Genomic DNA, 12,388 nt, shown 5'->3' with positions numbered 1-12,388 from the left:
AACAGTGGACAAAAATTCAATGTTCAGGGCTGACAATTATAATTAACACTGCTGAAAACTTGTATTTGCACCTTCTGTTATTGAAGTCTGCGTCTTATTTGGTGTTAAAGCCCGTGTGTACACGTACATGTTGGAGAAGTCTCGTCTGGTCCAACCGGCTCCACACCAGCACAACTTCAACATCTTCTATCTGATGGCTGAAGGCCTGTCCCCTGAGGAGAAGAGCACACTTAACCTCAACAATGTCCTGGCTCATAGGTATGTTGCTGTCAGGTGCCACATGCATGTCACTAGTTCCTAAAATCATGAATGAAAGGAGTGTATTGGTTATAGCTGGTCATTTTGTTATCAGGAGCACCTCAGTTTAATCCTGTGTTTGGACTCTAAAAAGAATCAGAAACCTCACTTCTCACATGAAGAGCAGAAGCTGCAGAGGTCACAGTATACAGTTCAGTCCAATTAAATACCCTCATATTCCATAGCATCAAGGAGAGTGTGAAAGGAACATCGGATAAACACATACAGTCAATGTACTTTTTAATCAATTTCTCTTATTCATGCATCTATGGATGTACAGCCTTGTGTGTCTTGTGTGTGTTTGTGTCCTCATTTATACAAATGTGCTTGTCTGCTGATAGATGATTTTTTTTTCTGCTACTGTACAAAGAATCCAATATACACAACAGTGCGATAAGCACTGACTTGAATCAGTCTGAATGGAGCTTAAGAAGCGCAGTAGACCCTCTGGCATCATACCAACCTATTCTGTGTCCGTATATCTTTGCTCTGTTTGCGTAATCTAGTCCTGCAGATTAATAATGCTATTATTACTACTACTACAGTATGATTGAGACTAAATATAATCCTGCACAAATATATATCATAAATCTTTTGGTTGTAGGTCTCTTCTGTCAAACCTGTGCACTTGTCATTTTTCACTCGCCTTAGCATAAGGCCTCATATGCTTCTTCTGTATTTGTTTGAAGGCTTGGTCCATGTTGCCTCAGCTTTCTGTCTTTACTTCAGGTATCTTAGTGGAGGATTTCCAGAGGAGAGCCCTCCAGTAGCTAAAGCCTCTACCCAGAGCAGGGAACGCTTCGCAGCAGTCATACAAGCCCTGCGAGCCCTGGGCTTCAACAAGCAGGTATCAATATGCACTGTATACACCTTGGGTTGAGCATCTTTATTCAAACACTATGGAGAGCTGGGATAATTTAAGTGTTAAAATAAGATATTCTGACATATCCAATTATGTTGTCACTGATGAGATTTTACCTCATATTTTGATGCACAAATAACTTTTTAATTTGTAAGTTTTTGACAATTTGTAAAGTCAAATATTTCAAATGTCATGGCTAAAATGTTACTATCCCAGTAATCGAGCCCTGCAAAATGATATGGATATGGCGGGCTACAAAAAGGACATGACATTGTGTCCTAACAAGTCAGACACAAGAAGCATTTAAAATGAGACGGGCTTCATCTGTTCAAACTTACTTGCCACAGATAGGGGGATTTCTTAGGATTCAGGTCCTGAAGGAACTCATCATGTGTTATAACTATTTATATAAAGGCCATATCAAATTAGTGACCAAATGCAGAGGACAGGACACTGATATGTGCATATAGTGTGCATGTAGTGGGCCATGATAGCACAGTCTGTCCTATACCCGACCAGCTTTGTTCCCAGCTCATTATCAGGTTCTATTCTTAGATTTCCAGTCAGCATCTGTCAGCAGTGAGTGACCACTATCTCACCTTTTAATCCAGCAGCAGTCAATACACGCAGGCATGCAAGGGACAGAGGAGTAGAGTGGTAGATGGTGTTATTATCAGAGGGCACTAGTGTCCACTCTATAAGGCCGAGAGGGAGAGAGAGAGACCAAGGGGCAGAAGAAGGAGTGGGGGAGTAGGAGTGCAAGTGGTGGACCCAATGACAATGGCACCCATTGGTCTATGTCTAAGCTCTCATCAGGGGACGACTCCCAGTCCAGACCCAAAGGTCAATCGTCATTAGTGCTCCCTATCGTTCCTTTTCTCTGCCTCGTTCCCTTTCTTCTCCTCCCTAACAGGAAGGGGGGGGGTCTATCTCTGGATAGAGTGTCAGACAGAGACTAATGCTTGTGTTTATCTCCCAGATATCAGCTCCAATATCCTGCCTTGAGAGAGTGCACACGCAGACATATTCACATACACTCACAGGCACACACACACAAACACACAAGCACACACCCTCAAACTCAAACATCCCCCTCTCAGAGCAGTGGGTAATGGGGTATTCCATTAAGCGTCCTCTACTCAAGGGCACAGAGGAAGGGAGAGTGGGAAGTGTGTGAATGGAGAGAAGAGGGTTGATGTGCTAGTGTTAGATTCACATTACATTTAGTATTTTGTATTACATGGAACAATAATGCTGGTTATTCTTTATTTCTGTTATTGTCAAGAAATCCCATCAAAATTCCAAACTAACAATGCTTATGTCAGTCGATCACTATGTCTGTCTATCACTCTCAGTCTCAAGCCCATTTATTCCTACTGAAAATGGAAATAGGTATAAAAAACATAGGATTTCATCTTTTTTTAAAGAAATGTCCGATAACATTTGAGCAGCGTAGGTTTTTAGAAAACACCATAAAAGCAATAGTTAACTAGTGCATTTCCTGGGGACTATTTTGAGTTAAGGATTAACACACATTTAGTCTTAAATGAGTATTTTCCATGTGGGATTGGTTCAAAATAAACTCAAAAGGTCACGGTAATGCAAGGACTAGTTTAGTTAATCAATATGTTTTTTTCAAGAGTAATTTAGTTTTTTGGTCTCATTAGATCTGTTGGCATTAATAAGAATCTGAATAATGCCGTGTCATGTGGTGCAAAGTACCGAAGGCGCATTAGGGGCCATGTGAAGAAAATCACAAAAGAGTTTTCGAGAATTATTTTGTGATCACACGTTGCCTAAAATTAGAGGTATCAGATATTTTTTTTTTATCTTTAAGTGGCCTTAATAATCCGTTGTATAAATTGGTATTAAATATTAAATGATAATATCCAAACTTCGTTATTATTTTACTCTAACGTCCTCCTCTCTCTCTGTCCCTGTGTGTCTCTTTCTCTCTGTTAGGAGGTTGACTCAGTGTTTACGCTGCTATCCGCTGTGCTCCATATTGGGGACGTACGTTTCACCGCATTGACAGAAGCCGATACAGCCTTCCCTTCTGACCTGCAGCTGTTGGAGAGAGGTCAGTGCCCCGGTCATAACTGGGGCCACATTTCCAGGCTAAGTGTAGGTGGTGAGGAGGAGGGGTGCATCATCATAGCTCCTCCTCTCGCTGTTCCTCTGCTTGGCAGCTAACCAGCATGAGCTAAACACCAGACAGTCACCTGTTTTATAAGCTGCCTTTCTGCCAAAACGTAACCTTGGTGAGGACAGAACCCTTAATACACTTTCTCACTATTGGGACAGTGATTTCTCTCTGTCTGGCTCTTTAATTCTACAGCCACCGCATGTGCTCCTTTGACCCCTGACCTTTCTTGAGATGGTAAACAAATGACATCAGCGCCCGAACGGGAAAGAGCCAGCCGTTGTCAGGGTGATGCGATGTTGAGGCTAGTGATATCAGCAAAGGGTTTCTGGGTTGCTGTCACCTCCCGCTGCTTGTTTATGGGCTCTGCTCAGAAATCCATTGATGACTAACTGCTTCCAGCTCCGCCGATAGATTAAACAGGCATGAGCCGTCGTAGCACTCAGCTGATTTCACTGTCAGAGCTGCACAGACCTGATTGTGTTTCCGGGATGGAATCAGCACCACGTCTCTGATGCTCGGTTTCATCCTGTCATCATGTCAGTGTCATTTACTCTGCCATTATCTCTCTTTGTCTGTCTCGCCACAGTTGCTGGATTGTTGCAGGTGTCCTCCAACGACTTAAGCACCGCCCTCACATCTGATGTCCAGTACTTTAAAGGTAAGGCCTCACCAGCTTCCACCATCACTTGACCCTTCCTGTGACTTTTGACTGCAAAGACATAATGAGAAAGAACACTAGCAAGATATTGATAGAGATTTTAAGAAAGTGCCGCAACTTACATTTCATCGAGCGTCAGGGTGACTCTTAAAGGTTATATACACCAGGTTTTTGAACAAATTATATCGTAGCCATAAAGATATAGTAGATTATTGGCAGCTTGAGGAGAGCAGTTAGTAACACTCCCTCTGTGTTTGTTGTCATCCCTGGTTCTGTTTTTTGTGTTGGTATCCAGTTCAAGCACAAACTGATGGCCCTCCCCACTTTTATAAGGTTAAAGAAAGCGAGATGCCCCCTGCTCAGGTTAGCAGTGACGTAAACATGACAGCTGGGTGGACACCCTTATTTTCACCTGTCAGAGCACAAAAAAACAAAATAAACACACCTATCACCACGGTGCTGTTAAGCCACAAACACCACAGCTACATCTTGTGTTTATAAAGTCTGTGGGCTAAAAACAGCCCAACACAGCAATGCTAACGGTGCTAGCAATGCTATCTACCTGCTTGCCACTGTGCATGATCGCTGAGAGTGTGCTGCACTCGGGGATCCCTTCTGACCTGCAGCTTGTGGAAAGAGGACATCCCCCCCGAACACAGCTGGGGCCATATCTCCAGTGTGTAGGTGCTGAGGAGGAGGAGGAGGAGGTGTGCATCACATTATCTATTCTTGTTTACCTCATCATAGCTCCTCCTGCTCTCTCTCCCTTGGAGTACTACGGTATTTGGTGGCTTACCAGCATGAGCTAAACACCAGACAGTCACCTGTTTTATAAGCTGCCTTTCTGCCAAAACGTAACCTTGGTGAGGAGGGAACACTTCTATACACACACACTTTCCCACTACTGGGGCAGTGTTTCTTCTAACCTATAGACATTATAAAAAAAACAAGGTGAAGCCACAGTGTTTGGAGTTCCACATCACAGTGGCGGGCAGGTGATAGGTGTGTTTTCAGTGTTTATGTGCTCTGCAGCATTGAGCACAGCCGCGACATTTGTTTTAAAAACATATGGTTACAGATCAAAGCGTCTCAAGAATAAGACATGGCTGATCCCTTGTGTTTTTGATCTATCTGCACTGGTTTTTGTTGGCTCTCCTGTATACAAGGTAAATTTAATCAGTTGGGCTTCTGGTTGTGTGTTTAGAGGCTGCGTTCTGGGTTCTGCAACACCCACACACTGTATAGACACCACCTTTCTGAGAGGATGTAGAGAGGTGTAAAGTGTGGCCCATGAAGCTTTTATTTTGGTCTGAGATGGTGGTGCTAGTGCGGCATCTGGCAATGACTATGTTTGTATGTGTGTATATATATAGATATGTTTTATCACATAACATATAAACATGAAACAACAGAGCTCTCTGGTGGACTTGACAGATATTTATAAATTATGTCAGAAATATATTTCATACTTTGCACTGAAACTATCACCAACATAGATGCAGATTACGCAGATTAAGCTAAAATCAGTCTCATCCAATCTTTAGCAAGAATATGTCTCTTGCAGCAGAAAACATGTCTCTTGGCTGAAATGGAAATGATCAAAAAACTTTAAAAGAAATTTTACAAATTGTCAGATGCTAACACTTGTGTGTTCCTATCTCCTCTTTGTGTCAGGTGATGTGATCACTCGCCGCCACACTGTGGAGATGTCAGAACAGTACAGAGACCAACTTGCCAAGGCCATCTATGGACGCCTCTTCAGCTATCTGGTCAACAGTATCAACCACGACCTTCAGGGAAAGGATGACCACATTGGGTATAACTCTTGAGTGTGTTTGTGCGCACTTGTGTGCTTGTTTGTTTATGCCCATGTCTGCCTAGGGGTGTTTACACTGTAACCACCAGAAAAAATTCTTTGGAAACCCAGACCGTTGATATCTGTTATCACAAACACCGCTAATGAAGTTTATCTGTCATCACACACAAGCACTAACTCAGTCAGAGCTTTTGTGGTGTCGAAACTGATATTGTAACTTGACACATAAATTTAGAGTGGAGGTTCGTAATAGCTTACATTGCATGACACACACAAATAAGTGTGTACACTGAAATGGAATAACAGTGCAGAGGTGGAGGACACACCCAAGGTTTATGTGGAGGTCTCAAACACACACACACACACACACACACACACACACACACACACACACACACACACACACACCCAGGTGGAGGCCGTAGGATCCTTGGTTTTGTTGATGTTGGGAGGTCTTATCTCACTGTCAGAAAACCCAAGCCACTTCTTCTGGAATGTGTTTGTGCTTTGCCTTGTTTACACACCAACCATAGAAAGTGATAAATTTGCCAACAACACTAGTTATGGCACATCTCCTTCAGATGCACAAACACACACTACACTGTACACAGGCATGATCATTCTTGATGCGATAAAACAAGCAAACAGACAGGTTCTGCTGTAATAAAAGTTGTGTAATCTAAATATCCTTTATATCCATTTATCTCTTCCAGCGATCCTGCCCTGGAAATTGGGATCTTGGACATATTTGGGTTTGAAGAATTTCAGAGGAATGGATTTGAGCAGGTGGGACATTGCTTACTTTTATAGATATTGGTCACCCCTTCCCCCAAAGACACCATGTGTTCCTGTTTTCCCCAAGCTGACTGATTTCTCCGAGTAAAACCAAATGCATTTATGACATTCCCTAATAATAAATTTGGCTTGGAAGGCCATCCAGACCTATAAATATCTCCATGAATAGTATGTGCTATTGTAATTTTCAAACAGATCGTAATCAAATTGTTAAAATATTTGGGGCCGCAATCTGTTTTAGCCCAAACATTTAAGTATTTAATTGTAATGAATGAGGTGAGGTCTGTGGATGACTGTGGCGTGATTTTCAGATGTCCTCGGTTGAACTGATGGTTGATACAATGACTGCCTGTGTGTGACAACATGGAGCAACACACAGCCGTGTGTGTGTGTGTCTAAAAACACGAGAAAATCCATTGTGTAATAGTTCTCAGTTCGTTACATGAAAGTAACACACCAGTGGCTCTTTCTTCTAGGAGAGATTATTAGATCGTATATTCAGCAAAGATCAGACAAGTTTGTGTATTTTTCTTGCTCCATTGCATCTTGTGGCAGCTACATGTGACTGCACAATGAGTTACTGTATTAAGTGAGGAGAGGCAATGATCTTGTCTAATGTACAGGAATCGATTTTTGGAATGGGAATTTAATCACTTGTCCTCTTCTCCACCTCTAGTATGTTTGTGTACCTGTTGTGCATTTTAGTAAGTGTGCCTCTGCAGACACCGTGTACAAATGGGGCAGCATGTCAACACTGCTTGTTGTCAGTAGATCAGTGTAATTATATTGCATAGTGTACTGAGTACAGCGTGTGCAGTTCTATGCTGCTCACCTGTTATCACTGTAAATCAGTAATGTGCTCATCAAGCAAGCACTGTTAATAGACTATTCCAATGTACGACCGCTGTGTACGTGCTTGCGTGCTTCTGATTTGTCAAATGATTCAGACATCTTTTGCACAATACCTTCATCGCAAACCTATTATAGCTAAAGTAATTGTGGATACATTCTTTGGCAAGCTGGAGCGAATGCCACATAAAAACGACACCTTTCAGTTTGATAGATAGCTTCAGTGTTTCCCCTGCGATGGAGTTGTAGCAGCGGCGGTAAAGCATGCGCGCACCCAACCAACAACAACCCCCCCCCCAGTACAGTCATAACAATCATAAATACAAAATTTGAAGTGAAAAAACCCGTAAATTGTAGTATATAGAAACAAATAATGTTAATAATCACTGACCTATAAATAAAAAAATGTAAAACTTGATGAGCCCATTTACACATCAAATTGTTTGATTTGATATGGACACCTTTGATATGGTCATTTCATGTCTATAAAATTGTCCCATTTGACCCCGGCACTTGGGTTGTGCCACAGCAATCACCGCCAAATGTGTGACGCTGCGTTATCATGTTATGAAATGTTACTGACCATTTTGTGTAGGTCATTAATGACTAGACTCATTGCATGGCATGAACACCAAACCTTCACTGATTACTAAGCATATTCAGTAGATAATGTGGCTCTTTTACACCATCTTCATCTATGTGTGATGAGCAGAGAAATAAGGACAACACCTACGACACATGGGTCTAACGTCTGTGTCACTGTGTCTATATGCACATTGGTTTGTGTTACAAAGTTTGGTCAGATCATAGATGACTTCCTTCAGGGCTAAGAGGTATCTGACGTTTGTGTGATGTTAGTTTGACGTTAGTTTGATGTTAGTTTAGTACTTGTTCCACTTAAAGCTTCCATGCCCTCTCTTTTCCGTTTCCCAGCCTTTGTCAAAGCCGCTGTGTATTTGTCTTAGCTTTTCCCAGTGTGTGTGACTAGGATGTTTGTGTGTGTGTATGGCGCTAAAACGTCAGCTGCCTTACTCTACCTCTGGCTGTTCTCTAATCCAAACGGATGTGATGGATTACATAACCTCCGAGAGCAAGTATCAGAAGAGAAGAGAGAACAGGAGAGGGCGAACAAAATGAGCAAAAACAGAGGAACTATGTCTGGCAGGTGGCTGCGGTGCCCACTTCTTCTCCCTCATACATTTTCTCAGTTGTTGCTGCTGAGCTGCCTATTAATATCCGCCTGCTCATAGCACACACATTAGCCACCACCCACGGAGAAGAGAAGAGAACAGGAGGAGTAAGTTCTGGATAAACAAACATGATGACCTTTAACAGTAGATATGACATAAGTGACAAACAAGTCCTGACATGTTTGTACACACATGTATCCGCACACATGCAGACACATAGACAGGCACGCTCCACATGCGCAGCATGATCAGGGTCATTAGTGCTTGTTAATTAGAGCTGTGTTTGTCAGGGCTGTGTTGTATCTGCTCAGCACTTTGCTAATGAGCTAACTCAATCAACCACCTGCTGGGACTGAGCCTTTAATGGACTAGACTAACCTGAAGGCGACGAATAGGCGAACGTTGATGAAAGGAAAACAGGACTACAGCCGTCTGCAGTACAAAACAACACAACTCTAAATCAGCACTTCTCAATCAAGCCGCCTACGAGACAAAATGTAGGTCGCAGTACTGTTCTGAAGCAATCACTGCCAAAACAAAAAAGTCATGTAAATGTCACCTTAAAGCTAACAAATGCAATTGAATACAGCATCAGTATTTTTATTGTTACTTCATTTTTTGCCATATGGCTTTTAAGTCTTGCTTGGTTTAGTATCTGCACCAGTGACAACTGCAGATGGAAGTATTATGTTTTCAGTTTGTCTGTCTGTATGTCCGTGTCCTTGTAAACCCAATATCTTAGGAACACCTTGAGGGAACTTCTTCAGACTCGTTTACTTGGACTCATTGATGAAATTTGATTTATGGAGGTCAAAGGTCACATGTTAAGGTCACTGTGACCTCACATTTTGACCTCGTGGATGAAATATCACTAAAATCTTTAGGAAATCCCTTAAAATTCAGCATAAATGTTCGCTAGGACTTCCAGAAATACTGATTCAATTTTGTTGGAAAAGATTACAAGTTAAGGTCAATGTGACCTCACGTCTTTGGCCATGATTTATCAGGTTTGCCCTTAGAACAATTCCATTGTATCTGGTGCAAACATTCACTTAAACTCAAAGATGACCTGATCAGAATTTGGTGGTTGCAGGTCAAAGGTCAAGGTATCTGTGACCTCACATAACACGCATGACATCAAACTTGGTTCAAATGTTCACTTAGACTCAAGGATGAACTGATTCGATTTTAGTCACTACGCAACATACATTTTGGCCATAATAATGTATACACATATGATGTCAGAAACTCCCTCAAACTCCTCAATATATATTTGTCTGGACAAACTGCAACTTGACTGGTTGGCAGGGCATTCAATAGCAAGGAGGTTATTCTTGTTTTCATGTTAGATGTGAAAAGTGTACAAAGGAAACATGCATGAGATCCTGGGTTGAAAAAAGGGTCAGCTTACTAAACCACAAGTGTGACAAGCACACACATCAGACAAAACGCAATTTGATTGACTCCTCCCTGTGCTGTGGTTGGTTGACTGCTGGGTGAGGAAGAGTTCATATGTCTCAGCAGGAAGACGCTCCATATTATTGTGGGTTAGCAGAAATGCCGTACAGAGGGGCGCCTATTGCTGTGGGCACCGTGCAGGAGATGTCCCTGTAAACAGTTCTCATAATTTCTGGGTCAGGTGTGTTGTATGAGGTGTCAGGCAGTTCATTTATGCCCCATTGACTTCCCTGCTGGTGCCACAGCAGGTTATGTTTGAGAACGCATTCATGCGTTTGTTTGCTTTAAAAACAAACATTCAGCCGCGTGTCCCTGAGGAACTTCACAGTGTACATTGAAGAGTGTGTTTACAGGTCGATGTGCGTGCGACTTAAGTGTGTGTTATGTGCATTCCAGCTGTGTGTGAACATGACCAATGAGCGGCTGAGGCAGTACGTCTCTGAGGTGCTATTCCAGCAGGAGCAGGCTGAGTGTCTGCAGGAGGGCATCGCCATGGAGACCCCACGCTACCCCAGCAACCAGTCAGCCGTTCTGGACTTCTTTCTTCAGGTACTGTATGTTTCTGGTTTGGACCAGTCCAGGCCAGTTTGATCTCTCACGATGTAATTCGACATTTTGTTTCCACCCAGAGCTTTGTCAAAAATGAAAAAATCACATGGGCAAATTCAATTCACAGTAAATTCCATCACTTAATAAAAATGGGTTTAGTTTGGGCCTTTTTTTTTTTCAATTTTGGGAATGTTTTCAGCAAATTTCTCTTTTTCCACTTTTTCCTGAATGAAATTGTATTCGGAAGTCAGATGTTTTAAAAAAGTAAGATGTTGTGTAAGAAATACAAATTTTAATCAAATTGGAATATAACTGGCCTTTCGTGGTTAAGATGCTTTCAACATAATTGTAACATTTATACTATTATGACTGAGGCAGTTTGATGTCAGAGGGACACTCTGCACTAAAAGTATCAATGAAAATATTCTGAGCATGACATATTTATCAATTGAGCATTTGTTTGTACCTCTTCCAGAGGCCTCAGGGACTTCTGTGTGTGTTGGATGAGGAGAGCCAGAGCCTACGGCCAGTAGAGCAGACCCTGTATAAGAGGCTCTCCACCCAGCTGGACTCCAATCCCATTCACGGCCTTTCTCTCACCACCAAGGATGGCAATGGAAACCCCCCACCTCAAGATCAGGGCCCAGCCTTCATTGTCAGCCACTATGCTGGACAGGTCTGTCTGTGTTGAACTCATGCATGTATGTAGTTATAGGCAGTACAATATGTCTTTTACACCAAAATAAGCGAGTATATGCAGGTTTTTGTATTTCTGGTAAAGCCACCACGACACAAAATTCTCTCACCTCACTGTTTTGCCAGTGTTGCATTTTGCACGATATGAAAAAACTGTTTTCCACATTCCTCCCAAGATGTACAACACGTACACAAAGGTTCATGGATATTTATGCATCCGCATACACGCCCACAAGATCAATGTACTTCATAGCATTGTGCAGAAAAAGTGCAGCGTCCAGACTGCCAAATGAAAGTAGAAGAAGAAGACGTAATTATCGCGCGTTCCCAGGTGTCAGATTTCCAAAAGAGCTGATCGGAGCCGGAGCCGATTAAAAACTCAAAACTACTGCAGAGTCATTTGACCCAGGAGTGAATGATGATTGTATCCATCTTCATAACAGGCAAAAGCCAGATGTTAGCTGGTGTTAGTAGGTTTCTTGACCAGTGGAAAAGGGGCTTTAGATGCTAACTATATCTCAATTAACTGTTTTTGCTACCAAATATCACACCCTATTAGGCGTAGGGTCTTTGGAAACAATCAATGGACAACTTCTCCAAAGTCAAAGACATTTTCTTTATCTTTAATGACCATCTCTGTTTGGAACACACATGCCCAAAAACCACAAGCACATGCTAACTTACAATGATTGGTTTGATTGTTCTTCATACTCTGTGTTACGATCGTCACTGTTGTGTCAGGTCATAACCCTCTTACCAGAAGATGTTGTCGACGTTTTCCACAAAACATTTTTTACTACTACATCTCCCAGTAGAAGGAAATTCAAATTGGTGCTTTCATAACGATATGGATTAGTGTAAATTAGTAAATTGATTGGTATATTTTATGTTCTATATAAGAGTAAATGCAGTGCATGAGTATTTAATGTGAATGTTCATTAATATGTTTTTCCACCAGATTTCATATGATCTCACGGGATCAATCACAAGAAACAAAGACCTCCTTCCTCAGAATCTCTTGTTTACGATGAAGTGTAAGTACCCAATTAATAACACACATGTAAGCACATTG

The 12,388-nt window shown here is 41.9% G+C and overlaps 1 protein-coding gene across 8 annotated transcripts in view; it reads left to right on the top strand.

Moving 5' to 3' along the window:
* myo16 (myosin XVI) overlaps positions 1 to 12,388 on the top strand; it is a 97,805-nt gene that overhangs the window by 56,376 nt on the left and 29,041 nt on the right. For all 8 annotated transcript variants that reach the window (XR_004612584.1, XM_034575121.1, XM_034575124.1 and 5 more), the window contains exons 16-24: positions 111 to 258; positions 1,027 to 1,144; positions 3,122 to 3,239; positions 3,892 to 3,963; positions 5,638 to 5,779; positions 6,493 to 6,565; positions 10,468 to 10,620; positions 11,096 to 11,296; positions 12,275 to 12,350. Coding sequence is in view for 7 of the 8 variants with exons in the window: in XM_034575121.1 (XP_034431012.1) it covers positions 111 to 258; positions 1,027 to 1,144; positions 3,122 to 3,239; positions 3,892 to 3,963; positions 5,638 to 5,779; positions 6,493 to 6,565; positions 10,468 to 10,620; positions 11,096 to 11,296; positions 12,275 to 12,350 (1,101 nt within the window). In the remaining variant the exon portion in view is untranslated. The remainder of the gene's footprint in view (positions 1 to 110; positions 259 to 1,026; positions 1,145 to 3,121; positions 3,240 to 3,891; positions 3,964 to 5,637; positions 5,780 to 6,492; positions 6,566 to 10,467; positions 10,621 to 11,095; positions 11,297 to 12,274; positions 12,351 to 12,388) is intronic.

The sequence above is a fragment of the Hippoglossus hippoglossus genome, chromosome 21 (assembly GCF_009819705.1).
Source record: "Hippoglossus hippoglossus isolate fHipHip1 chromosome 21, fHipHip1.pri, whole genome shotgun sequence".
NCBI classification, from domain to species: domain Eukaryota; kingdom Metazoa; phylum Chordata; class Actinopteri; order Pleuronectiformes; family Pleuronectidae; genus Hippoglossus; species Hippoglossus hippoglossus.
The sequence above is the reverse complement of the archived record's forward strand: the minus strand, read 5'-3'. Positions and strand labels throughout refer to the sequence as shown.